The sequence below is a fragment of the Balaenoptera ricei genome, chromosome 15, assembly GCF_028023285.1.
Source record: "Balaenoptera ricei isolate mBalRic1 chromosome 15, mBalRic1.hap2, whole genome shotgun sequence".
Taxonomy (NCBI): domain Eukaryota; kingdom Metazoa; phylum Chordata; class Mammalia; order Artiodactyla; family Balaenopteridae; genus Balaenoptera; species Balaenoptera ricei.
In genome coordinates, this window is record NC_082653.1 from 22486381 (window position 1) to 22513880 (window position 27500).

The 27500-nt window shown below is 45.8% G+C and overlaps 1 protein-coding gene across 6 annotated transcripts; it reads right to left on the reverse strand.

The window, feature by feature from the left end:
• Nucleotides 1–27500, reverse strand: MANBAL (mannosidase beta like). 6 transcript variants are annotated; one of them, XM_059897579.1, is made up of 4 exons: nucleotides 27452–27485; nucleotides 24069–24154; nucleotides 16878–17083; nucleotides 1–1018 (listed from the first exon to the last, which is right to left on the reverse strand). In XM_059897579.1, the coding sequence occupies exons 3-4, from the start codon at nucleotides 17025–17027 to the stop codon at nucleotides 911–913; spliced, it is 258 nt and encodes an 85-aa protein (XP_059753562.1). In that variant the 5' UTR covers nucleotides 17028–17083; nucleotides 24069–24154; nucleotides 27452–27485; the 3' UTR covers nucleotides 1–910. The 6 variants fall into 6 exon arrangements, with proteins under 6 accessions (XP_059753562.1, XP_059753559.1, XP_059753561.1 ...); XM_059897576.1 differs by having other exon boundaries at nucleotides 27388–27470; XM_059897578.1 differs by lacking the exon at nucleotides 24069–24154 and having other exon boundaries at nucleotides 27452–27500.

Below are 27500 nucleotides of genomic sequence, written 5' to 3' on the forward strand. Positions count from 1 at the left end.
TCAGCGTGTGGGGCCGTTTATTAACGTTTACTTCCCCAAATGACTTTTCCTCACCGGTCAGGGCCTGAAAGAACTGGGGGGTGTGAGAGGGGGCATAGACAGAAGCCAAAAGGTACACCTTGAGTGTGCTGTGATGGGCTGAAAAGAGGTTGGCCTGAGATTGACAAGCCCTCCCCCATTTCAGATGCTCAGGAAGTCTGGGCCCAAGAAAACACACTCACTCAGCCAAATCCCTTCCATGTGCTGGAGGAGGATGGGGCATCACCCTGGCTGGGTCTTCCACTGGCTCTCACTCCAGGCATCTTTCAGGCCTGGCTGTTTCACTAGTGGGACCACTAGCACTGCAGTGGCTTTGGCACCTTGACCTAAACAAACAGGGGAGGCCTGGCCCGGCTCCATCTGCACAAGCAGAGACAAAGGGGACTGATTAGCAGATCTGATCTGCAGGGCACAGATAATGGGAGATGGGCGGGGCTTGTCAGCAGTAGATAATGACTCGAAAATGTAGTGTAAATCTACAAGGTGGGCTTGTCAGCATTAGATAATGACTCGAAAATGTAGTGTAAATCTATAAGGTGGGTGACTAAAGGCAGGACACGAGGATTCAGTAAGAAAATGCAACTCTGTGAGCTGACCCAACTTCTGAAGAGACTTCCAAGACAGTCTCTGCTCAAAGGGTGTTTTAGTCCCCTTGGCCCTAAACCATCATGGAAGCAGAAGGTAGAGGAAGTGGTGGTCTGCCCACTGGGGCCTGGGAACTATCACGACTGTCCAGATCTCTGTGGTCAGAGGGTGTCCCAGCCACCTCAGACCCTGAGCCCGGGACAAAGTGAGGGAACAGAAGGTTGAGCCCCGGGACGGCAGCCCCCAAGGCCCTTGCCCGCCCACCGGGCTCCACAGGCCGCCTCTTCTACCGCTTCTTCTTGGCCTCCTTCTTGGGTCTCTTGTTTGCAGAAGGAGCAGTGGCCTTGGGCTTCCTCGTCACCTCCGCACTTCGGGGCTCAGATGGTTCTGCCTCCTGTGTGGTGACAGAAAGGAGAGTCCTGCTTAGACAAATCAAGCCTGACACCAGCAAAATGAGATCATGTCTGAGGGGACTTTGCAAACGGAAGCGTGCCGCAAAGACACAAGGGATGGAAACCATCACTGCCAGGCCCCAGGATCCACATGTTTTGGGACTGTCCCCGGGAGGCAGGTGAAGGATAAGGGAGGAGGCCCGAGGGGAGGAGGCAGCCTTTGGAGTCTCACAGTCCTGGGGGAATCGAGGCTCCCCCAGTTCCAGTCAAGTGACCTTGTGGGCAACTCCCTTCCCCTTTCTGAGTCTTGGCTTATCCACCTGTGATATGGAAACAGTGGTGCACAACTTGGAGGGCTAATGTGAGGAGGCAAAAATGCATGGAAAGCCCCCAGTAAGTGCAAGTGCACCCAACGGCCAGCTGGCCACTGTGCGCAGGGACTGGGCAGAATGCGGGCGGGGAGCCGGCTCTGGGCAGACCTACTGTGGCTTGCTCTCCTGCCGGCCCTGCTACTCTCCTCCGCCCATTCAAGCACAGATGCCGGGGCAAGGAAGGGTGGAAAGCGCAGCCGGGCGGCCACCACAAAGAGTTCTGTGGCGCCTGGCAGAGGTGCCCTGTGGGAAAGGGCAGAGGGGCAGCCTCAGGGCAGAACTCCAGACTCTCCCTACATCTGGGGCAGCTCTGGTTTTTATCTGTCATGTACATTGTGATTTGTTCCCTGTAAGATTTGGTTTAAACAAAGGTTCTGCTGATGAAAAAAGGTTCAAAACCACAGAGCAAGCCCTGGCCTTCACTGAGCTGATAAAGACAGTGGACTCTGGGGAAGGGACTCGGCCTGTCACAGCCTCACAGGCTCATGTCAGAGGAGACTCTGGAGTGGCCTCAGTCCCATCGGGTGTCCCCTCCTCCCTGGGTGATAAATCACACTGTGCCACAGCCAGGCAGGATGTTAACAGAGTCCCATCTAGCCCAGAGAACACGAACCGCAGTCCACAGGCCTCGCCCGGCCCACAGGCAGACTTCACTTGGCCTGCAGTGTTTACTTTTAAGAATTTGAGCCAACTGGGAGATTTCCCATTCGATCTGGAGTCCTTGCTTTCCTTGAAAACTTTAAACATCCAGTGACACTGGCCCCGAACCCCCTCATGGAAGAAACGGGCTGAGCAGTGGCTGCCCCTTTATTCAGGTGCCCTGCCCCCTGCCCCCGCTGTCCCCAGCACTAATAGTAAGGAAATGTTTTCGGTACTTGTGTTCTTTTATTAAAAATGGGAAAACAAATAGCAGACTAAGAATACGAGGAGGGAGCACGCTGTTTCTAGAAAAGTATTTCTTTGTGTTTAATTGGCCAGCCCCGAGCTGCCAGCTTGCTTTACTCTCTGTCCTTCCCTGCTCACCGTCAGCCCCTGGCCCCAGCCTCGAGTCTCCGTCAGACAGAAGAGGCAGGACCATGGCTGTGGAGGGGCGGTCCCCACCTAAGGCCCAGTCCAAAGGTCTGTCAGCTCCCTCTTATCGGCCATCATTGTCTGCTCTCCACCCTGCCCGCCTGCCAGCTGAGACACCAGGTGTAAAGGCCCAGCTCAGTCCCAGGCACCCATGGGGGATCTTCCCAAGATAACCAGGGTACCGGCCCCTCCCCTGGCCAGGTCTCTGATTGCGCTCTGGACTTCCCCAGCCTGTCCCCTTGTGCTGATACTGTTTTTGTAACTTGGCAAAAAAAAAAAAAAAGAAAGAAAAGTAAAAGGTTAGCCCATTAGAAAAACGAACAGACAAAACAAAACCTCAGAGGAGCCAGTGTGTCAAGTGCACAGGCTGATGGCTGCAGAGCCCAGCAGGAAGGCTACTGTTTAAGGCAAACCCCACAGGGCACAATGCCTTTGGAGACTTTGGGAGCTGGAAACCATTCCCAGCGCAGTACCTGTGCGGCCAGTGGAAACCAGTCAGTCCCTGCACGCCCTGGACAAACAGGGCCTGATTAGACAAAGGGTTTATGCACAGGGAACTTGCCGAGGCCCACCAGGATCTCCAGGGATGGAGCCCCCCTCTGAGCTCAAGCTGGGCGCCTCCTGTGGTTTCAGTGGGGCCAGTTCAGAATCCAGAGATGAGGACGCCCAGCTGTGTCCCCAGTGCTTCCCTTACTTCCCTTACGCCACAGACCTTCTCTCATTCACCTCATCCTTTCTGTCACCTCCCAGACCTCTCTCCTGACCCAGCTGTCTGTCAGATGACTGGAACTGGCACCTCCCAGGCACCTCCAACTCAACTGGCCCAGACAGAGCATGGCCCCATCTCCATCTGGCCTGGCCCTCCTCCCCACCCATGGTCATAGCAACCAGAGTCCTGGCAACCCCACCCTCCCCCTCCTCCCCTCCGTCCAATCAGTCACCAAGTCCTGCTGATTAGACCTCCTCCACCTTGACCTGGCCACTCTCTTGAGCATCAAAGGCCCTACTTCAGTTTCCCCACTGCCAACCAGCCTCCCTGCTCTCTCTATGCCATGCCTTGTGCACCTGCCAAAAGAATTTTTCTAAAATGCAGATCCCCTCACCTTACACCTTCCAGTGGCTTCCATCACCCACAGTCTCATGTCCTGCTCCTGGGATGGTAGCTTAAGGAGACCACCTCTCCAGCCTCCCCTGGGCTCTCCTCCACCCCCCACACTGGGACAGGCCCCAGGGCTTCTGGTGCTCACCCCTAAACAAGAGGAGCACCCTTCTTTCCTTGGCCACCCAGTAAACCTTTCCCCATGGTTTGGCCCAGCCCAAGGGCTGCTACTCACTGTCTAGCCTTCCTTCTCCGCTCCTCTTCCTCCAGCAGGTGCATCCCCTCCTCCACCCCTATGCCCCAGGCACCCAGGAACCTTACAATGCCACTCATTTTACCAAAGCTACATGTGCTCATGATGGTCTCCCCTACTAGTCCTTGGACAGCTTCAATTGTTCCTGAATGAATGAATGAATGAATGAAATGAAAGAAAACACAAGATCTCCCATAAGCATGGGAACTTCACTGCTGTTTATCATCATGAAGATGTAACACTTTAGACTAAGCCTCACTTTTCCCATAAGTAGAGAGGACACAAGCAGATTTTAAACCCAATATTCATACTCTAAAGCATGGCTAGATATAGCCACCAATAAGAATACTAATAATAACAGCCACAACAGCTGCTAATATTATTTACAACACGCCAGGCCCTGTGTTCTGAGGCCTGGATATATCTTATTTTTGCCTCACAAAGTGCCATAAGGAGCCCCATTAGATAGAGGAAAGAAGAGACACTCAGGTTATGTGACCTGCCTAAGGTCTCAGCTGGCGAGCGGCAGGGCCAGGATAATCCTAAGCTCTCAGTGGCTGTATGGTATAGCCTCTCCCGGGTTTCCTAGGGACCTCGGCGCTGATGGCAACCAAGAATTAGAGTTAACTGTGACATCTACTTTTTCCCTAGTTAGCAGCGCCTGGAAGCACAGGTGACTGTGGAATGACAATAACAGTTTGTTCCGGATCCTGCCGATGGGTCGTTCAGAACCCCCTTGCTTGTGGCAGGAGTCAGGGAAGTGGGTTAGCACTCCTCGAGTCAGGCTTTGCTCCTACAGTTGAGAGCAGCTCTCTGTGGGCGCATGGACAGAGTACAGTCACTGAGTCATCTGAGCGCATTATCTGTCTCCTCCTCACCCCAGACCTCCTCCCCTCTCCCCCAGCTCAGTTTCTGGCATCGTCACCCACCCAGTTACCCAAGCTAGACACTGCCGAGCCATCTCTGAGTTCTCGCCATTCCCTGTGTGCCTCCACATCCGATCTGTCCCCGTGGCGGGTCCACTCTGCTTTCCATGCGGCTCTCAACTCCGCCCAGTTGCCCTCTGGACACACGCTACTGAGCCGGTTCAGAGCCCCCAGTCTCCTGCTTGCCCCTCCCAAGGTTTTCCTCACCACCCACCACACTGCTTTCAGAGCCTATTCTCCTAAAACGACCGTCCTGACCAGTCTGTTTTCTGCTTTAAACGTGTTGCTGGTTCCCTCTTGGTATAAGACAGATTCCAAGAGCCTCCAGGTGTCCCTATTTGTATAAATCAGATTCCAAGAACTCCTGAGTGGCCTCCAGAGCTATTCCACTGCAGCCTTGGCCCTGTCCCCGGGCATGCCCTCTCATGCAGCCCACCCTGTCACTTCTGGGCTACTGGCCAGCCAGTATCTCCCAGATGCTCTGTTCTCTTTCATGCTCTGCACAGGTGCTCAGCACCTGTCACCAATCTATTTGTGCCCAGCGCATGCAGCCTCTGTGCCGGGCAGTACAGGGTAATGAAAAGGACGCACACTTCATGATGTGCACCACGTGGGTGCTTCACAAACATCAGCTGCTCAGCCTCCCATCAACCTGATAAGCCCATCTCCGTGAGCCCCATTTTACAGGCAAGGAAACTGAGGTTCACCAAGACATACCAACTAACCCAGTGGGGCACATCCGCCTTCCCCACAAGGGACAGGGAAGCAAAGGCAGCTGTTACACACGTGATTCAGATGCTGGGGTCCTAGCCACACAGAGCTGTAGCTCCTAATTCTTAGCCGGTAAGAATGACTCAATAAATGGCTGACTTAATTTCTCTTCAAATGCACGCTGCTGGTACAAGCCAGGCAGACGGCAGACCCTGAACACTACGGCCCCACCTTTCAATCACGCTTCCTCTGAAGCAAATTTTCAGTTCCCTCAGCAATCTTACTTTGGGGAGTAAAAGAAACCACCCCCCACTCCCCACACCAGGTGGTTCCTGGGTCTGCGGAGGTGTCCTCTGTGACACAGGCCTCATCAATAATGAAGCAGCTCCACAGCCACTTACAAGGCCAGAAAATTGCTGCTATTCATCAGATTCAAATAATCAAATCTGTGCCACAATGCATCAAATCTCTTCCAGCAGGGAAAGCACACAGAATTTTATGATTTCCGCTATACAGTTCAGTGTGTATTTAGTCCAATAAATCAGGACAAAATGTCATTCTACACAGACTGAAACTCTTCTCTCCTCTAAAATGGTCCAGGGAAAGAAGACCACTGTGCTATGCTCAGGTAGCCTCAAGCACCTTGCCTCACTTGATCCTCAAGAATGGCGTGGGTCGGGCATGAATGCCCTCCTATTCTAGCTTGGGACACGGGCTCAGGCAGGGGAAGGCACCCAGTGCTGAAGCTCTGGCTTGTCCTGCTGCACGCTCTTGCCCGAGGCCCTGGGCAGGGTGGGAGCTGGGAGACCTTGCGGGGCTGGGACTAGCACTGGCCTTGAGAGGAGGACAGGACTAGCTGAAACCAAGCGGGGGAGGCCATCCATGTGGGCTCCACAAGGCGAACGGAGACAGAGTCCAGGATGCGCTTGGCAGGCGAGGAGAACTGTGATTAGAGAGAACAGCCCGGGGAGCTCATTCCAGACACGATTCAGCACCACCGCAGGCCCTGCCCACCGGCTGGTCTGCGGCTCCGTGTGTATTCCGCCGTCTCTCCCTTGAGCCGGTACACATCTCGAGACCATGTTTAGACCTTCGCCCTGCCCACCGCACAGCAGTCTCTCAAGAACTGCTTGTTAAGCAAAAAACACCCTGCCGCCCAATTCAACTGCAAATGACTCCCAAGCTTAAAAAAAAAACACAGGGCAGAACTGCAAAGTTGGTTCTGCGAGACTGTCTCCTGAGGTGTTGAGAATGGGTGTACACCTGCCCAAGTTAATTATTTACTACGGCAGCCTTCGCTGGCAATCGGGGGTCTAGTTTAAAATCAAGACCCCCTGGGGCTTCCCTGGTGGTGCAGTGGTTGAGAATCTGCCTGCCAATGCAGGGGACACGGGTTCGAGCCCTGGTCTGGGAAGATCCCACATGCCGCAGAGCAACTAGGCCCGTGAGCCACAATTACTGAGCCTGCGCGTCTGGAGCCTGTGCTCCGCAACAAGAGAGGCCGCGATAATGAGAGGCCCGCACACCGCGATGAAGAGTGGCCCCCGCTTGCCACAACTAGAGGAAGCCCTCGCACAGAAACGAAGACCCAACACAGCCATAAATAAATAAATAAATAAATAAATAAAAATTAAAAAAAAAAAAAAAAATCAAGACCCCCTGAACATCTAGGCCACTGCCCCGCTGCCCCCGGGAAGGCTCCATCCCTTTCAGGGCTCCAAACACTGCAGGACTTTCTGGTTGACAGTGAAGTCTATGTGGGCATCACATAGAAAGCCACCACTCCTGCCATCAACTCTGGTGAGCTCTCCTCTGCCGGATCACAGTGCTGGGCATCAGCTGTCTTTGTCTGCCCAGCACCCACTCTCTGTCGGGGCCATGCCCTTTCCCTGTCCCATGTGGTTCTGGGGGACTCTGAGTCACTGTGACCACAGGAGTGGCCAGTTAAATGTGGCCTGGCCAGAAATGGACCCAATGCCCCTTCCCACCTATGGGGCAAAGTACGGACATGTGGTCAAGCCAGAGCCAAGCAGAGGCCTTCCATGAGATCTGGAAAGTGAGCAAAGGCAGAGAAATGGCTTCTCTTGCTTGTAAATCATGAGCGATAAGGACACAGACTGGGGCTGCTGTATCCTCCTGACACGTGGCAAGGGCCTCAGAATGAAGCCAACACTCCTAGAGAGCCAGGAGATGGAGAGACAGAGCCCTGAAGACCTTGCGAGCTTCCGAACCCAGGTGTGCCTTGAAATTCCCAGTTCTAAGAGCCAAAACAGTCTCTTTCTAAGGAAACTGATGGAACCAAGTTTCTGAGCTTTCAACAGAAGAGACTGAGGCAATCACGCAAAGACGGCGGGGTGGAAGTGAAGGTACCTACCCAGGGGCTGGCAGCTGGCTGGGCAGATGTGACATAAACATATGAAGACATGAGAATAGTCAGCATTTAAACTACTAGGAATGACTAATTGCCCGATGAACTAATACTACCTGCTACGTGAGTCGCTGAACTAAAAGTCAACACCCGTTTGCTTAGTGTTGACTGGATCAACATTCTGGGCAGAAAAAGATACAAAAGAGGCTTGGGAGGAAGCTCAGGAAGGCTGTGGGGAAGGGGTAGAAGGGTTCCCGACCTTTACTTCCTCACTACCTACTCCTTCACTCCTGGAATTTGGCTCCCACCTCATTAAAATTGCTGCTCTCCACTTTGAGAAAAGCAATAGACTTATCTTCCCAGAAAATGTGCCTAAGCATGAAAACATCACATGTTTGCACACAACTGCAGGGAGCTCACAGACTTCTGCAGTCTTTATCTAGGGATGCCCTAGGGATCTGGGACTCCCTAGTAAGAACTCAGTTCTCCTGAAACCAAACTATGAAGAAGAGCAGCCTGAACACGGCATCACTGTCACACTGAGCAGCCTCTCCTCCATCACTCAGCCGTTGCTGCCCAATCTCTGTGCCCTCCTTGAACCACTCGGGGGTTTTCAGGGTGACCACAGTCTCCTAGCCCTCTGCCCACTAGTCTGCCCATCTCCAAGAGAGCGAAAGGAATGGAGACCCCCAGTTTTGTCTGCACAGCACTCCTGTTCCTTTGGGAAATGACCTTCCCCTCCACCCCTAGAGGTCACACCACAGGATGCTCCCCTCCCCCACGCTGGCCATAGCAGTCCCAAGCTGGGTCAGCTACAGTTCCTTCTCTAGGGAATTTGGAACTGGGACCAAGCAGAAAGGCAGCCTCCAGATGCTGCAGCTGAAAGATGTAAACTTTGGGAGCTGTTAGTGGCCATGTTCCATCTTACCCCAGGGGCAGCGAGCAGAGGAAGCAGGACAAGAGAAGTGAGAGACAGGAGATGAACAGAAGGGGAGGCAGAAGGGATGCAGACGGTGAGTGATGGGGCCCTGGTGCCCACTCCTTCCAGAGGCCCAGTTGCATCCCTGCTCTGGGAGAGCACCCGCATCTTTTCAGTACCTCTACATTGCACAGAAACTACCTCAAAGTCGGCCGTGCCCCAAGTTCAGGCCTTCCCTGAATCTTCATTTCCCCTGAAAAGCTTAGCAACTCACTCTTAGGGTTTCAAGAAATAATGTTAAGTTGGTTAAAATAATTCCCAGGTCTCCATCCCCGAATTCTCACTGGCTCTTTCTTTCCCATTTGGATGTCATGCTATTATTACAAACTTAACACACGTAGAACTGAACGCCTTCTGTCCTCCCCAAATTGGTTTGTGCTTCAGGAAAATGGTCTAAGGACCAGACCAGTGGCTACATAACAGAATCACCTGGGCACTTTAAGAAAACACTGATCCAAGGCTTCAGAGAACAACTGAGTCAGAATCTCTATAGGTACAGCCCAGGCCTTTGAAAATTCCCCAGGTGGGTGCAGCCAGATAGAGAATCATGCACCAGCCCAAGGACAGGCAATTCATGCTACCACTCCCCAGTCCCTTGCTCAAGGCAGACATCATTGAATAATTTCTTTACTCTGGAGCCTAGAAGCACCCCCCGAATCCTTTCCACCATGGCCACCATACAAACAATCAGACTGGGCATGAGAGATGAAACACAGCTGCATCCTGGAATAGACAGAAACGGTACAAGGATCTACCTTCTTATATTTTAGAACCTAGCCTAAAAGAAAATGCTTGGATTAAGTGTGACCCAGGCCTCAATCAGGCTCAAACAAATGTTTTTCTCAGGTCTTAGTTTAATGAGGTGTCAATGAGAAAATGTTCTCATTTGGCTTAGGATTCTAGGGACTTTAGTTTTAATTTTACGAAGTAGTTCTTGCTCCTACTATGGAGAAGAAAGGGGGTGGGGTGGGAAGCATTTCTATGTGTTCCTTTTTTTCCTCCCTGATTACCCCCAAAAGAGCTTTCAAATAATCTGCTAAGTATTGAAATACTGAAGTCATAAACTAGTTGCAAAAAATCAGCTCACTAGAACAACAGGAAAGACATTCTTTTGCTTTTCAAAGCCTTTCCCATCATCTGGAGCCAAAAATATTATCTTCTGACCCAAAAAGCCACTAATAAACCTTGCTTCTATAGGCTAAGCAAGAGGGGTGATTTTGCCCTAAGTGAAGTGACAGAGAGAGCAAGATTGTTCTCTGGCTCCACCTTCTCCCACCTCCTTGCCACGTTCCACTTTCAGGGACCTCCCACCTGCCTTTAGGCTGCCTAGAGTCCCCACAGCTGTCCCCCTCTGCCATAAGAGCTCCCCAGCCCCAAGTTAAAATCCCTTTCTTTTCCCCTCCCCATCCAAATTCCAAATCCCAGCTTGCTACTAAGCACAACCTCTAAGCACAGTCTTAGCACTCACCCTCTCTTTGTAAGACTGTTTAGACACACAGAATACTGTTTTTCCTTTCCATTTATTTAATAGTTCGGGGAGTGAGAAAAGGCTGCCTTATGGGGGCATGCAGAGGAAAGCTGGCAGTAGAATCCCTGCATAATTGAGGACCATTTGCTGGGGTGGTGCCTCAATAAAAAGTTAAATTAATGGTACTGTATTTTTTGCTACTGCTCCATTGAAAAACTAACAAACAAAAACAGAAACAAAAAACAAAAAAATGTAATACAGTAACCTTCAGTTACAAAGACAATTCACTTGTGTGAGCCTTACTCCTCTAAACTTCAAGATAAATGAAAATGAGATATTCTGTACCACACTTATATTTTAAAAGATGAGGCTGTTGATACCAAAACCAGACAAAGATATCACAAATAAAGAAAATTACAGGCCAATATCACTGATGAACATAGATGCAAAAATCCTCAACAAAATATTAGCAGACCGAATCTAACAATACATTAAAAGCATCATACACCATGATCAAGTGAGATTTATCCCAGGGATGCAAGGATTTTTCAATATCTGCAAATCAATCAATGTGATACACCACATTAACAAACTGAAGAATAAAAACCATATGATCATCTCAATAGATGCAGAAAAAGCTTTTGACAAAATTCAACATCCATATATGATAAAAAACTCTCCAGAAAGTGGGCACAGAGGGAACATACCTCAACCTCATAAAGGCCATATATGACAAACCCACAGCTAATGTCATACACAATGGTGAAACACTGAAAGCATTTCCTCTAAGATCAGGAACAAGACAAGGATGCCCACTCTTGCCACTTTTATCCAACATAGTATTGGAAGTCCTAGTCACAGCAATCAGACTAGAAAAAGAAATAAAAGGAATCCACATTGGAAAAGAAGAAGTAAAACTGTCACTGTTTGCAGATGACATGATACTATAGATAGAAAATCCTAAAGACACCACCAGAAAACTGCTAGAGCTCATCACTGAATCTGATAAAGTTGTAGGATACAAAATTAATATACAGAAATGTGTTGTATTTCTATACACTAACAATGAACTATCAAAAAGAGACATTAAGGATTGTTATCCCATTTCCCATCAAATCAAGAAGAATAAAGTATCTAAGAATAAACCTACCTAAGGAGGTAAAAGACCTGTACTTGGAAAACTATAAGACACTGATAAAAGAGATGGAAGATGACACAAACTGATGGAAAGATATCCCATGCTCTTGGATTGGAAGAATTAATATTGTTAAAATGATCGTATTACCCAAGGCAATCTACAGAATCAATGAAATCAAAATACCAAGGGCATTTTTCACAGAACTAGAACAAATAATTTTAAAACTTGCATGGCAACACAAAAGACCCTGAATAGCCAAAACAATCTTGAGAAAAAAGAACAGAGCTGGAGGAATCACACTCCCTCACTTCAGACTATACTACAAAACTTCAGTAATCAAAACAGTATGGTAATGGCACAAAAAGAGCCACATAGATCAATGGAACAGAACAGACAGCCTAGAAATAAACCCACACTCTTATGGTCAATTAATTTATGACAAAGGAGGCAAGAATATATACAGGAGATAAGACAATTTCTTCAATAAATGCTGCTGGGAAAACTGGACAGCTACATGTAAAAGAATGAAATTAAAGCATTCTCTGACTCCATATACAAAAATAAACTAAAAATGGCTGAAAGACCTAAATGTAACATTGGAAATCGTAAAACTTCTAGAGGAAAACACAGGCAGAACATTCTTTGACATAAATTGTAGCAATATTTTTTTACATCTGTCTCCTAAAGCAAAGGAAATAAAAGCAAAAATAAACAAATGAGACCTAATTAAACGTAAAAGCTTTTGCACAGCAAAGGAAACCATCAACAAAATGAAAAGACAGCCTACTGAATGGGAGAAAATATTTGCAAATGATATAACCAATAAGGGGTTAATATCCAAAATATATAAACAGCTCATACAACTCAACATCAAAAAAATAAACAACCTGATTAAAAAATGGGCACGTTTTTTCCAAAGAGGACATGCAGATGGCTAACAGACACATGAAAAGATGATCAACATCGCTAATCATCACAGAAATGCAAATCAAAACCGCAATGAGATATCACCTCACACCTGTCAGAATGGCTATCATCAAAAAGAACACACAGGGCTTCCCTGGTGGCGCAGTGGTTGAGAATCCGCCTGCCAATGCAGGGGACACGGGTTCGAGCCCTGGTCCGGGAAGATCCCACATGCCGTGAAGCAACTAAGCTCGTGTGCCACAACTACTGAGCCTGTGCTCTAGAGCCCGTGAGCCACAACTACTGAGCCTGTGTGCCGCAACTACTGAAGCCCGCGTGCCTAGAACCCGTGCTCCACAATGAGAGAAGCCACTGCAATGAGAAGCCCGTGCACCACAACGAAGAGTAGACCCCGCTCGCCGCAACTAGAGAAAGCCCATGTGCAGCAACGAAGACTCAACACAGCCAAAAATAAATAAATAAATAAATAAAATTAAAAAAAATAAACACACACACAAAGAAGAAAAAAAAAGGACACAAATGACAAATGTCAGCAAGGATGTGGAGAAATGGGAACACTTGTACACTCTTTGTGGAAATGTAAATTGGCCACTGTGGAAAACAGTATGGAGGTTTTCTCAAAAAAAAGAAAATAGAACTACCGTACAACCCAGCAATGCCACTCCTGGGTATATATCCAAAAAAAACACATTAATTTGAAAAGATACATGCACCCCAGTGTTCATAGCAGTATTATTTACAATTGCCAACATATGGAAGCAACCTAACTGTCCATCAATAGATGAATGGATAAAGATGTGGTATATAAAATATATATGATGGAATACTACTCAGCCATGAGAAAGAATGAAATTTTGCCATTCGCAACAACATGCACAGACCTGGAGGGTATTTCGCTAAATGAAATACGTCAGACAGAGAAAGACAAATACTATATGATATCACTTATATGTGGAATCTAAAAAATAAAACAAACTAGTGAATATAACAGAAAAGAAGCAGACCCACAGATATAGAGAACAAACTAGCAGTTACCAGTGGGAAGAGGGAAGAAGGGAGGGGCAAGTTAGGGGTAGGGGATTAAGAAGTACAAACTATTATGTATAAAATAAATAAGCTACAAGGATATATTGTACAACACAGGGAATATAGCCAATATGTTATAATAACCATAAATGGAGTATAACCTCTAAACACTGTGAATCACTATGTTGTACCCCTGTAACTTATATAATATTGTACATCAACTATACTTCAATAAAAAAGTAATAATAAAAAAATAATAAAAGATGAGGTTGTTGTCCAAAATTAACCTCTAAATGTCTAAACAGCAGGTTTGGCTGGGGGGGGTGGCGCGGAGGTGGGGAGGCATACTGTGGAGCCCTTTGTCAACCCCCTGCCTTGAAAGACCTCAACCTAAGATGTCACTAAAATCCTCAGAGATCAGTAAAGGGCACCCCTTTTTCTGAAAGTTTGATAAATGGACCTGGGCCTCTATGGCTAGCCTCAAAGGGTTAAGAATACAACAGGAGGTGAGCTGTGGCTCTCCGTAAGGCCACACACCTCTGACTACATCTCTGCCTGTAAAACAAGAACATTCACCACCTCCCTCCCTCATGACTCTTGGCAGGCTTCATCAGTGGCCAATGACGATAAAAATGTTTGTTATTTATAATGCCCAGTAGCACGCTGCATCTGTGAGGACAGAGCCACAGAGCACAAGGATTATGTCTTTAGAGTGTGATACAACTGTGGGCAGAAAAACTCCAATCACGACTTCCTTCTCAAAACCCCAAAATAAGAAATGTAGATGAACAGAACAATCCAGAGCCCACATGCCTATCTATGTTCACCAAGGTTTTCCCCACCTTTGCTGGCTATTCCTCCCTGCTGGTTCCCTGAATGCTGGAGCTCCTCAAGGCTCTCCCCATCTTATTCCATATTCCCTTTTAAGAGATCTCATCCTCTCTCATGGCTTTAATTACATCTTATTGACTCTCAAATGTTGATCAACACTCAGCACAGACCCTCCTCCTGATACAGACCGGCAGATGCAACTACCTACTTGACAGAATCACCTGGACATCTTAAAGACACCTGTTTAAAACTGAACCCAGAATGCTCCTTCCCCATCCCCACCCCAAGCCTGCCCCTTTGCCAGGGTTCCTCCCAGTTACACCAGCAGGATCTCTGGGACATAGTCATCTCCAAGATAGGTATCTTCAGAATATATTGTATATCGTTAAGTAAAAAAAGAAACATGTAAAACTGTGTTTAGTAGGATGCTATCTTTTGTGCATCAAAGGGAGAAAATAAGTATCACACACACACATATCCATTTGCATACTTCTTCAAAAAGAAACAAAGGAGGGATAAATCAAAATAAAAATGGTTGCCTATCAAGGGAGAAAGGGAAAAGGATGGAAGATATTGAGATTAAAGGAAACTTCTGTGACTCTATCCTGTTACGTAGTTTTAACTTTGGGAAATGTTGTATATAAAAGTTTTATATAATTTTTAAATTAAATCAAAAGGAAATACCTCTAAAAATTAAAAACAAATTGAAGCAAATTAATGTATGTCTGGGTGGGAGTATACTTATGTGGAGAAAAGACTTTACTAAACATAGTACTCTGAACTATGGGACATATTTTGGGGCCCAAAAAGAACCACAAAGAAATCATAAATTTCACTCTGAGTCTTATTGTTAGTAGAGAAAAAAACACATAATTATTTGAAAACTGTAATAAGTATGTTGTAGATGTGCAGAATAGAGTTTACATTAAAAAAAGAAAGAAAGAAAGAAAAGAAAACGGCTATCCTTAGAAAAGCCAGCTTGCAAGGTTGGCCTTTGGCTGGCATCTGGGAAACTGGATTTTGGGTGGTTCCCACAATTCCCAGAACTGATAAGAATGGTTCACTATGGGACTTCCCTGGCAGTCCAGTGGTTAAGACTTCGCCTTCCAATGCAGGGGGTGTGGGTTCGATCCCTGGTCAGGGAGCTAAGATCCCACATGCCTTGTGGCCAAAAAACCAAAACATAAAACAGAAGCAATATTGTAACAAATTCAATAAAGACTTTAAAAATGGTCCACATCAAAACAAACAAAAAAAAATCTAAAAAAAAAGAATGGCTCACTATGACTAACCTGTTTGTGGAAACAATATGGTTTACGCTGAATACCTGCCTTCTTGCTGGAAGTCTGGAATTTTGGTTTGTGCTAGGCAGAGGGTGCTTATGTCACCTGTCCCCAATAAAACCCTAGGCAATGAGTCTCTAATGGGTTTCCTTGGTAGACAATATTTCATACAACTTCATGGGGTTCCCACTGAAAATCAAAGCTTTATTGGTCAAGATTGGAGGTTGCTAGAGCCCAAACTCACTGTTCTGAACACTAATAAAGGGAAAGAACCAAGCATTTATCCTGCCTTTTACTATGAACAGCATTTCAGAGTAACCATATAGGGATGAGGAAAAGGTCTTCTTCATTGAAGAATTCCAGCTAATAAAGGCCAAAGGAAATAATGGATCTAAGCAATGATCAGTGGATGCTAAAAACATTCAGGTGAAAGAGTTATAAAATGAAGATTTAATAACAGAGGGATCAGCTATTACCACCTGAATTGAACCCACAGATATCTTAGAATCTCTGTGTGACAACCAGACACCAAGTGCTGATTGATGACATGTAATAAGAAGTACACAGCACTAGCTATGAGGTGTTCTCACTAAATAACTTGATCTGAATCGAATCAAGCCTCTAAACTGAATTTCTTGTTGACAGGAGATATGGGGAACAAGGCAACATGCCAAATGACACCACAGAGAAGCAATCAGCCAAATCCTGGATGTGGATGTGGCAGATGACAATGACCTGCTTTCTCCAGCAAAGCAAGGTCGTGAGAAAATTGGGAGTCGGGTGGTGGAAGGAGGGTACAGAGCTACAGAATACAGAGACCTATAGAACGAGAGTCAAAACAACAAGAAAGCCAACCTGATCATGTCACTCTCTTCCTTAAAACCCCTGGGGACCCGCCACTCCTCTGGCTGTTCTCATCGTGTCCTTTCTGTGCTCTGGCCACAGTCACCTGCATTCAGTTCCTAAACCATTCCTTCATTCCTCGGGTCCTTACACATGCAGTTCCCTCTCCTTGGGGGAGGGGGAACAACCCAGCCCCTGCCCCAGTGTAAGATTAGGTCCTTCCCCCTTGTTATACACCCTCACAGTACTCTGTACTTCTCAGGGAAACATGTGTATTTGTTATATATCTGCCCTTCTCCCAAAGACTAGAAGTTCCTTGAGGGCACACACCACATCTTTCAGCAGAGTCTGACACACAGTAAGTATGTGCTATATAAAAATCTGCTTAACGCACATGTGAACAAATAAGGTATGAACGATATGGCCCAATGCCACCAGGTGGGAATTTAGGGACACTCTAAATCAATAAAGCCCCGCGTAATCCCTGCTAGTCTTCATTGCTGTGATATCTATTTTCAGTACCTAGAACCCGGTCTAAGGAGCGGAGGCTCACAGGGAAGGACTCACCGCCTCGTGGGACTTGGGAATGGGTACAATGATGGCCAGTACACAGATGAGCTGGAAGATGGCACCCAGGAAGAGTCCATATCGCAGCAGGTTCTCCAGGAATGTGGGTTCGGGCACCTCGGGAGGGGAGAAGTCCAGATCGGAGGCCATGGCCCCAGCTTGCTGCCTGAGGTCCCCTCCGATTCACCACTCTCCAGAGCCAACTTCTAAATGCAAAGAGTTAATGTCATGTTTCTACAACTGACGTTTAAATGGTTCCACTTCCACAAACACACCCACATACATGCAAGAATATATAAAGCAACTGCGATGAAATGTTAACAATTCTTGAACCTAAGTGGAGGATATATGGAGAGTCATTGCCCCATTCTTTCAACTTTTTTGTATGTTTGAAATTTTTCCAAAAATGAAGTTACAGGAGATAAATAAATAAATGCAAACATTTCAACAAAAATCTCAAATCAACATACGTTTGCTGAAGGCCTGCTCTGTTTCAGGTTTTATTTATTTGTTCATTTATACATCCAGTCACTCATTCAACAAATACTTATTGAACACCAAGCACTGAAGAGTGAGTAAAACAGACAAATCCCTGCTCTCTCGGGGCCTACCTCTCAGGACAGAGGGACACAGGCGGACAAAGAACACATCCAGATGGGACATGCCATCTAGTGATAACTGTTTTGAAAAAAGCTTCAGAAGGGCATCATTTTATTTTGTATAGGGTGGCAGGAAGGGCCTCTCTGAAGAAGAGACAGGAATGAAGTGACAGAGATAGAAGTATGAGACTGAGCCAGTGAAGCATCTCAGGGAAGCATATTCCAGGCAGAGAGAAAAGCAAGTGTAGAGGCCTCAGGGCAGGGATATGAGTCCAAAATGGCCAGAGAGGCATACAGGAGGGAGAGTAGAAGAAGGTAAGATCAGAAGGAATGGCGACTGACCTTGTAGGACCCTAACACTTCTGATTTGATTGAGTAAAATGTAAAGCCACAGAAGGGTTTTGGGCAGAAAAGTGACATAATCTGATTTACACTTTTTTTTGGCCACGCCACATGGCTCGTGGGATCTTAGTTCCCCAAGCAGGGATCGAACCCGGGCCCCTGGGAGTGGAAGCACAGAGCCCTAACCACTGGACCGCAGGGGAATTCCCTGATTTACATTTTAAACGGGGTGGGGGGGTGCAGAGTGGACATAGGGAGACCAGTGAGGGAGCTACTACCAGTAACCCAAATAAGAGATGCTGGGGACATGGACGACAGGGGCAGTGGTGCCCAGTGGTGGCAGGTCCGGCCTCAACCCACCTCTCTAGCCTCTCACTTCACCAGAGTCCCCCACTCCTAATACACTGGTCGAGCTGAAAGACCTGCCTGTAATTCTCCAAGAGCACTGAGCTCTTTCAAATCCTGGGCCTCTACCCAAGTGGCACACTCTGCCAAGAATGCCCTTTCCCATTATGACTGCTTGGCGAAGCCCCTACTCTACCTCCAAGGCTGAGCTCGTGCCCCCCCACCCAGCATGCCTTTCTTACTGCCCTCCTCCTACCCTGGTAGGACTGAACTGCTCCCCCTCTACCACAGCACCCACGAGTGGCTTCCTTTGGCCCACCCCAATGAGAAAGGGGAAAACTTACTTGGGAACCAGGCCCACCTGACTCCAAAGCCCTTTGTGTTTTCAGGGATCTGTGCCACAAGGCAACTTTCCACTAAATCTGAGCTGTCCAATATGGTGGCCCTGAGCCACATGTGGCTATGGAGAGTTGAAACACAGCTAGTCCAAACTGAGATGGCTGCTCAGTTAGGTCCACACTCAATTTAGAAGATAGTGTGAACATAAGACTGTATCAGTAGGGCTTCCCTGGTGGCGCAGTGGTTAAGAATCTGCCTGCCAATGCAGGGGAACGGGTTTGAGCCCTGGACCGGGAAGATCCCACATGCCACGGAGCAACTAAGCCCGTGTGCCACAACTACTGAGCCTGCACTCTAGAGCCCGCATGCCACAGCTACTGAAGCCCACATGCCTAGAGCCCATGCTCCGCAACAAGAGAAGCCACCACAATGGGAAGCCTGTGCACCGCAATGAAGAGTAGCCCCTGCTCGCTGCAAATACAGAAAGCCCGTGCGTGGCAACAAAGACCCAACGCAGCCAAAAATAAATAAAAATTTTAAAAAATTAATTAAAAAAAAAAGAGCGTATCAATAAAATATCTCGTTAACAGTGTTTTATACTGACTGCATGTTGAAATAATATACTGGGTTAAATAAATTATTAATTTCAAAAAGAACTAAGTTGGAGGATTCACTTTCTGATTTCAAAACTTTCTGATTCACTTTCTGATTTCAAAACTTAGTATAGGGCTTCCCTGGTGGCGCAGTGGTTGAGAATCTGCCTGCTAATGCAGGGGACACGGGTTCGAGCCCTGGTCTGGGAAGATCCCACATGCCACGGAGCAGCTGGGCCCGTGAGCCACAACTACTGAGCCTGCGCGTCTGGAGCCTGTGCCCCGCGACGGGAGGGGCCGCGATAGTGAAAGGCCCGCGCACCGCGATGAAGAGCGGTCCCTGCACCGCGATGAGGAGTGGCCCCCACTTGCCTCAACTAGAGAAAGCCCTCGCATGAACCGAAGACCCAACACAGCCAAAAGTAAAATAAAATAAATAAATAAAAGTAGCTATAAAAAAAAAAAAGAAAAGTGCTTTTAAAAAAAAAAAAAAAAAAAAAAAAAAAAAAAAACTTAGTATAGAGCTACAATAATCAAAACAGTGTGATACTGGCATAAGGATCTAGGCCAATGGAACGGAATAAAGAGCCCAGAAGTAAATCCTCACATATATAGTCAACTGATTTCTGAACAAGGGTGCCAAGACAATCCAATGGGGAAGGATAGTCTTGTCAAGAAATAGTGCTGGGAAAATTGGATATACACATGCAAAAGAATGAACTGGACCCTTATCTTACACCGTATACAAAAATTAACTCAAAATGGATCAAAGAACTAAACTTAAGAGCTAAAACTATTAAACCTATAGAAGAAAACATAGGAGGAGTCTTCACGACATTGGATTTGGCAATGACTTCTCAGATGTGACACCAAACCACAGGCAACAAAAGAAAAAATAAATTGGACTTCATCAGAATCAAAAACTTTTGTGCATCAGAGGGCACTATCAAGAGAGTGAAAAGACATACTGGAAAACAGTTTGGCAATTTCTAAAAAAGTTAAACGTAGAATTACCACATGATCCAGCAATTCCACCCCTAGGTATATACCCAACAGAACTGAAAGCATGGACTCAGATACTTGTACACCAATGTTCACAGCTACACTATTCACAATACCCAGAAGATGGAAACAACCAAGAGTCTATCAACAGATGAATGGATAAACAAAATGTGGTATAGACAAAGGACAAAGGACATTCACTCAGCTACTAAAATGAATGAAATTCTGATACATGCTACATGGATGAACCTTGAAAACATGCTAAATGAAATAAACCTGACAGAAAAGGACAAGTATTGTATGATCCCACTCATTAGGTACCTAGAATTGGCAAATTCATAGAGACAGAATATAGGTTACAGGGGCTGGAGGAGGGGCAATAGGGAGTCATTGTTTAATGAGTACAGAGTTTCAGTCTGGAATGATGAAAAAGTTCTGGAAATAGTGGTGATGGTTACACACACTGTACACTTAAAAATGGTTAAAATGGTAAATTTTATGTTATGGATATTTTACCACACACACACACAAACTGTACCTGTTTCTTTCTACTTTCTAAATGTGGCTACTAGAAAATTTTAAATTACACACATGGCCTGCATTATATTCCTATGGATGGCTCTGGGTTAAGAGACTATCCTAAAACCTTCCTCCACTTTGGCTCTGCGGCTTCACTGCTTTGCAACATTTTTCCAACATGAAGGAGTAGTGACTAAAGGATGACAAAAACAACCTTCCAAGTGAACAGACTGGGGTTTATGCAAATGCGCATTGTCTACCTTTCAACCTAGTCACTTAGGAAGGTGATGTGCCCGAGCCGACAAGGTGGCCACTGTTTCCCACCACTTCGGTCTCCTTTGGGAATGGCTTTCAAAGCTTGAGGCTCATTTCCACCCCCCCCCAAAATCCTCAGAGCTGGCAGATCTTCATCCTCCCAGGAAGGATTTGACTTCTGGAAGGAACCCAACATCATCTGGATCCAAGTGTGGTGAATCAGGTGGAGCCTCAAGCCCAGGAATACCATTTTTGGTCAAATACAAGGTTATGACGCTCAGACCCTAGGCAGATTGTTTGGGGTGGCTCAGAAACTGGCCCTGAAGTGAATTCCAAGGCTGCTGCAAGAACAGCTTTACTGGAGGAAACGTACAGCCCAGACAGGACACTATATCCTTACACCATGTGAATAGCAAGGTATAAAAATGTTCTCTCATTTCTTCACAGTTGCACCTCATAAATATACACTTTTTTAAAATGCCCTTGGCCCTAAACTTTACATTTAAGGCTGTAACAAGCCTAGTGGGCTTATCAATACTTAGATTTATTAGTGTTACTCACAGCAACATTGTTAAGAATATTTGTAGTACAATAAAAACATGGGGCCAAGAGTCAGGCGGGGGCACAAACCCTGCTTCTATCAGCAATTAGCTACACTTTGGGCCAATCTCTTGACCTCCTACAGACTTGATGTTCTCAGAAGCCAAACAACAACAATAATATCTATTCAAAGCTATAATGCATTTAGGCTTTTTTTTTTTTTAATGGCAATTAGGCAATATAACAAGAGCCATAAAAGTGGTTATATCCTTTGACTGAATAACTCACTTCCTAGAATCTACAGTAAGGAAACAATTCAAAAGAAGAAAAAGGCTTCAGGTACAAAAAAGTTCATGGCAGTGCTATTCATAATACTGAAAAGCAGGAAGCAACTAAAGTGTCCAACAATAAAGAAGCAGTTAACCCAATTATGGTACATCATGGGATATTCCCCGTTGGCTAAAATGGCAAGTACGTATGCGGTGTATCAGGTCAGCAGAAAGTCTTTGCAAAATTATATTAAATGAAAAAAGAAAATAATTACATAAACACTGACTGTAGCCATGTATAAACTATGATTTCACTGGCTAAAGATCAAAAGAGGCCATAAGAAAATGTAAATAGTTGCTGTTAAAGTGAAGGGCTCATAAGTTTTAATTGTAGGGGGAATATCATTGAAAAAACTGAATACAATCTAAAAGAAAAATCCATGCCTATCTACTCCTCTCACAAGGCTTTTATAGGGTCTAATGAAACGCTGCCCAAGAGAACTTTCTGCAATTATGGAAATGTTCTATACTTCTGTTCTCCAATATGGTGGCCACCAGCCCCATGTGCTATTAAGCACTTAAATGAGGCTTAAGGAACTGAATTTTTCATTTTACTTTTACTTTATTTATAAATAGTTGCATGTGGCTAGAGGACTCCCACATTGGACAGCGCAGGTACAACCAGAGGGTGGTTGTAATAAAGTTCTGGAAAACATAAAATGCTCTGTACATCTTGTGTCTGCTTTAGAACTCCTGTCTAATTTTCTCTGTACCCCTTCACTTTACTTCCCAGTCTGCCTGCCAGGATTTCTGGGTTTTCCTTTCCTGAATACAGAAGTCTCAAGAGTCCTACTCATCCTTCAGCTCCCAAAAAGGAGGCTCTTATCCCTCAGACTCCTTGAAAGGCTTTGCTCCCCCCACCCCACCCCCGACACTGTCACAGCAGTAGCAGTAAGCGAATCATTTGCCAGATGTGCACAGCACTTTACAGTCAGCACCTCATTCATTTCACAACCACTCTGGGAGGCGGGTATTACTAACGAGGATGAGGAAACCGAGGCTTGGGAGAGGTTACGTGGCCTACCCTGGGATTACTTGGCTGAGAAGTGGCAAAGTTAGGATTCAAACTGACTGGTGGGTATGACTGAAACTTAGCTGGTGGTCAATGGTTTTCAAACTGCAGGCTGTGGCCAATTTTTGAGCCATGGAAACCATTAAGCGGGCTGCAGCTGACATTTTTTTCCTCTTTAATTTTATTAACCAGTACTTTAGTTAATTAAGTAAATGACAATAGAAAATATCATATCAGTAAGGGTGAGTATTGTGTCCTGAAGCTTTTTTTTTTTAACCAGTTATATCCATCTACATCCAAGCAAGGATGTTCTGGGTCAAAATTCAAAATGTATTTCTTATTGTTTGAGAAATACTACACAGTCTAATGTTTTTACTTGCTCCACTATAAGCTCCTGGACAGCAGGGACCCAGGGTCCATCTTGAGTTTCTTCCAGGGCCTGACTCAGATATTTGGTAACTGATGAAACCTATGGTTGTTTCCCACCTTTAAAGTAAGAGCAGATGCCCCAACCAACAGCCTCATTTAACAAGGAGGAGGGGGAGCGGAGAGGCACGGTGCTTGCTTAGGCTCTACCAGTGAGTCAGGGCAACGCTGAACATCCCGCTAGGTCTCTAACCCTGTGATGCTCCAGATTTGCTTAAGAGCAAAGGTTTTTACACATGGGGGGAAACTCATACCCCCATCAGAATTTCATAAAAAGTACAGAGCCATTTATTATCAGACATGGCAAATAATTTCATAAGGTTATCCGACCCCTTGAGGCTCATCTGTGAATGCCAGATACCAGTGGTCTGAAGCTTTCATTCACTGGACACATATTTACTGAGCATCATTCTAGTTCCTGCCATGGAGTTTTCATCCAATTGGAGGCACTCAAACACACACATATAGATATGTAATGGCAGCAGTATTATCAGAAATATAAATAGGGAGACAAGGGGTGCTATTTTGCTCAGGCAAAGGCCTCTCTGAGAAGGTGTCATTTCAGCAAAGGCAAGAAAAAAGTGAAAGAACAAGTCATTTCAATTCCTGTTAGGTACCCCAAGGTGGAGAAACAGCAAAGGATAAGGTCCTGAGGCAGGAATGAACTTTATGACCAAGGAGAAGAGAGTAGAGTGAGCAGCTGTGTAGGACCAGCAGAACTCTGGGTCAAAGGGGAGCCACTGGAAAGTTCTTAGCAAAGAAACGACATGATCTGACTCATTTTTAAATGGTCCCTGTGGCTGCTGTGTTGAGAACAGAATGTAGAGGGGCAAGAGTGGTAATAGGGAAACCAGTTAAGAGGCTACTACATAATAGTCAAAAAGACACACTTGCACCAGGTAGCAGTAGAGGCGGTAAATTCTCAGGTTGTAGATATATTTTGAAGAGAGGGCCAACAAGATTTCTGAGATGAAATCTGAAAGAGAGAAATTAAAAATAAGACCTGAAGGTGAAACTATTCTGTATGATACTGTAATGGTGAATACAAGACATTAAGCATTTGTCAAAACCCATAGAACTGGACTTCCCTGGGGTCCAGTGGTTAAGAATCTGCCTTCCAATGCAGGGGACATGGGTTCGATCCCTGGTTGGGGAACTAAGATCCCACATGCCGCAGGGCAACTAAGCCCGCGTGCCACAACTAGAGAAGCCTGCGCCCTGCAACTAGAGAAGCCTGTACACCACAACGAAGAGCCTGCGTGCTGCAACTAAGACCCAGCAAACTTTACAGCACAAAGAGTAAACTTTAATGTACATGAATTAAAAAAAAAAAATCATTTAGGTATCCAGGATGGAATGCAGAATGTGACATTCTGAATCTAAATGTATTAGAAATGGATGAAGCGATTTCACTGAAGGGGTAGGGGGAATCAGGTGCTGACCTCAGTAACTTTGGAAATGGATGGAGTTTGTAAGACTAAAGGCAAAAGGAACTGTATATGTCACTGTACTCTAGTTAATAAAGTTGTTTCCCACATGGGATATAGGTTACCAATTCTGAAACAACTATACATATACACTGGAATTGAACAATTAAGTAAATGGATGGTAGATGGTGGGAGCTAGGTTTGTTACAGTTGGAGTAGAAGGTTACAGTTAAGCCAGAGGAGGCTAGAATGATCCATGTGGAATGGATGAGTGTTGCAGACATCAGTATAAACTCATATTTAGATTAATATAGATACAGAAGGCTACATATTTATATATATACATATGTGTGTGTGTGTGTATATATATATATATGTAGAGAGGGAGAGGAGAGGGAGAGGGAGATTAGTCTACACACATACATCTCTTGCTCTTTTGCTCTGGGCATACCAGCAGCAATGAGCACACCTAGCACCCAGATCTTGGTTTCTGATACCATTCTCCAATAAAAGGAACCAGGGCTCCTGGGAGAAATGGTTAACTCTAGGACTGATGCAGGAAATACACAAGATGAACCTGTAACAGAAAGAAAGTGTTCAAAAAAACCCAAAACACATTGATCGGGGTATGTCAAAGGGATATAGAAGCCACTTCAAAGAGCTCCCAATCGCCAAAGCCAGAACAATTTGTACAAAAAAATAAATTAAGTAGTACTGGATTATAACCCAAAGTATGAAAAGAAATATCCAAGACTATACTGATATAAATGATTTAATAAATACACAAATTTCCCATGGAGAATTTCAAATAATTTATGTAGATAATCTGTCTTAAAGTGTGACGTGTAATTCCACACTCCTTAAGCATGGGCTGTGCATAATGACTTCCTTCCAAGAGTACAATATGGAAAAGTGGGGGAAGGGGAGTAACTTTACAGTGGAAGAACTTGACTACCTCAAGCTAGTGATCTGGGTTAACATCATCTGTGATAACTTATATTGAAAGTATATACCCTTGATGTGATATGATGAGAATGGCACTTTACCTCTGTGGTCTTCCTCCCCCAGACCTATAACTCCAATCTCATCATAAGAAAAACACCAGACAAATACCAGCTGAGGGTCATTTTACAAGATATCTGACCAGTAATACTCAAAACTGTCAAGTTTATCTAAACGAGGAAAGTCTGAGGAACTATCACAGTCCTAGAAGCCTAAGGAGACACGAATAATGTAGTATGGGATCCTGGAACAGAAAAAGGACATTAGGAGAAAACTGAGCAAATCGGAAGAGACCATGGACTTTAGTTAATAATAATTTACTGATATCAGTTCATTAACTGTGACAAAAGTATTATACTAATGTAAAATGTTAATAATAGGGAAAACTGTGTGGGAGATATATGGGAACTCACTGCAGCATCTTCACAATAATGTTGTAAATCTAAAATTGTTCTCGGGACTTCCCTGGTGGCCCAGAGCTTAAGAATCCGCCTACCAACGCAGGGAACATGGGTTTGAGCCCTGGTCCGGGAAGATCCCACATGCCGCGGAGCAACTAAGCCCCTGCACCACAACTACTGAGCCTGCGCTCTAGAGCCCGCAAGCCACAACTACTGAGCCTGCACTCTAGAGCCCCTGTGCCACAACTACTGAAGCCCGCGCGCCTAGAGCCCGTGCTCCACAACAAAAGAAGCCACTGCAATGAGAAGCCCATGCACCACAAAGAAGAGTAGCCCCCACTCGCCACAACGAGAGAAAGCCCGCACGCAGCAACGAAGACTCAACACAGCCCCCTAAAAAATAAAAATAAATAAAATAAATTAATAATAAATAAATAAATAAAATAGTTCTCAAATAAAAAATTTATTGGAAAAAAAAAGTCACTATTTCAAAATAAATAAATAACCCCTGAGACATGTATAGCTGTCCAGACTTAGCAAACAGAAACTAAGTCTTCTCTTAGACTCAAAGAAACAGATTCTAAGGATGCTGGTAGGGGATCCTTGGCTTCTAATGAAGTGATTTAAAAATTCTGTCCTGAGACTGGAGAACAGAAAATCAGTGTCAGGAATTACTGCCTTAGCCATGGGCTGTATACCCAGACCCGTCCCATTACAACAAATTCCCAAGAAGTGCTCAAAACTGGGTTAGAATTTTGTCCTATGGAAAGGTAAGCCATCTCCTAAAGCAGTCAAAACTGGCAGCCAGTAGGCTGAAGCTGGTGGGCAGATGTCCTACAAAATGTAATTATTAAATCCGAATTTGTTGCCACCACTTAAAAAGTGAGGTTTCACATACTCATTTCCCACTTCCCTTAAAAAGAAATAAATCAGCGAACACGCACTGTGCATTTACTAAGCACCTTGCATTCACCAACTCATTTAATCCTCAGATTAACCCTATGCGCCCATTTTACAGAGGAGGAAACTGAGAACCAGAGAGGCAACCAGAGCTCGCCCACGGTTACACAGCAATAGGGGAACACTCAGGGGTCAAACCCCAGCCAGGCTGACTCCAGGGCTCTGGCTCCTCCTAAAGCTCCGTCAGTGGGAAGAAAGGCCAGGTCACAACTGTGAGGAGCACCGGGTTCTGCCCTGCTCAGAACTAAAGCGCTGAGGGACAGCAAGACAGGCTCTCCGCCCCCTTGGGACTCAAACTCCCCTCCCAAGTAACTTCCGAAAGAGCGACCCAGGAAGTTATTTACGCCGCGCACGCAGTGGCCCCCGGGCCGGCAGAACAGCGCCGCCCGCGGCGCCCGAGCTTAAGCCCCTCTCCGTACCTCAGCATCTGCGACTCCACCCCGCCCCGAAGCCCGGGACCGGCCACAGCATCGCCGCACTCACCTCCAGCGCCGCCGCACCGCGCCCCCGGAAGTGGTTCCTGGCGACCTCG

Excerpts from the sequence above, each read along its gene's own strand:
- MANBAL (XM_059897578.1), bottom strand. The coding sequence starts at position 17,027 with ATGGCCTCCGATCTGGACTTCTCCCCTCCCGAGGTGCCCGAACCCACA. Across the intron at positions 1,019-16,877 it reads TTCCCAAGTCCCACGAGGCG|GAGGCAGAACCATCTGAGCC; the intron begins GTGAGTCCTTCC and ends GTCACCACACAG.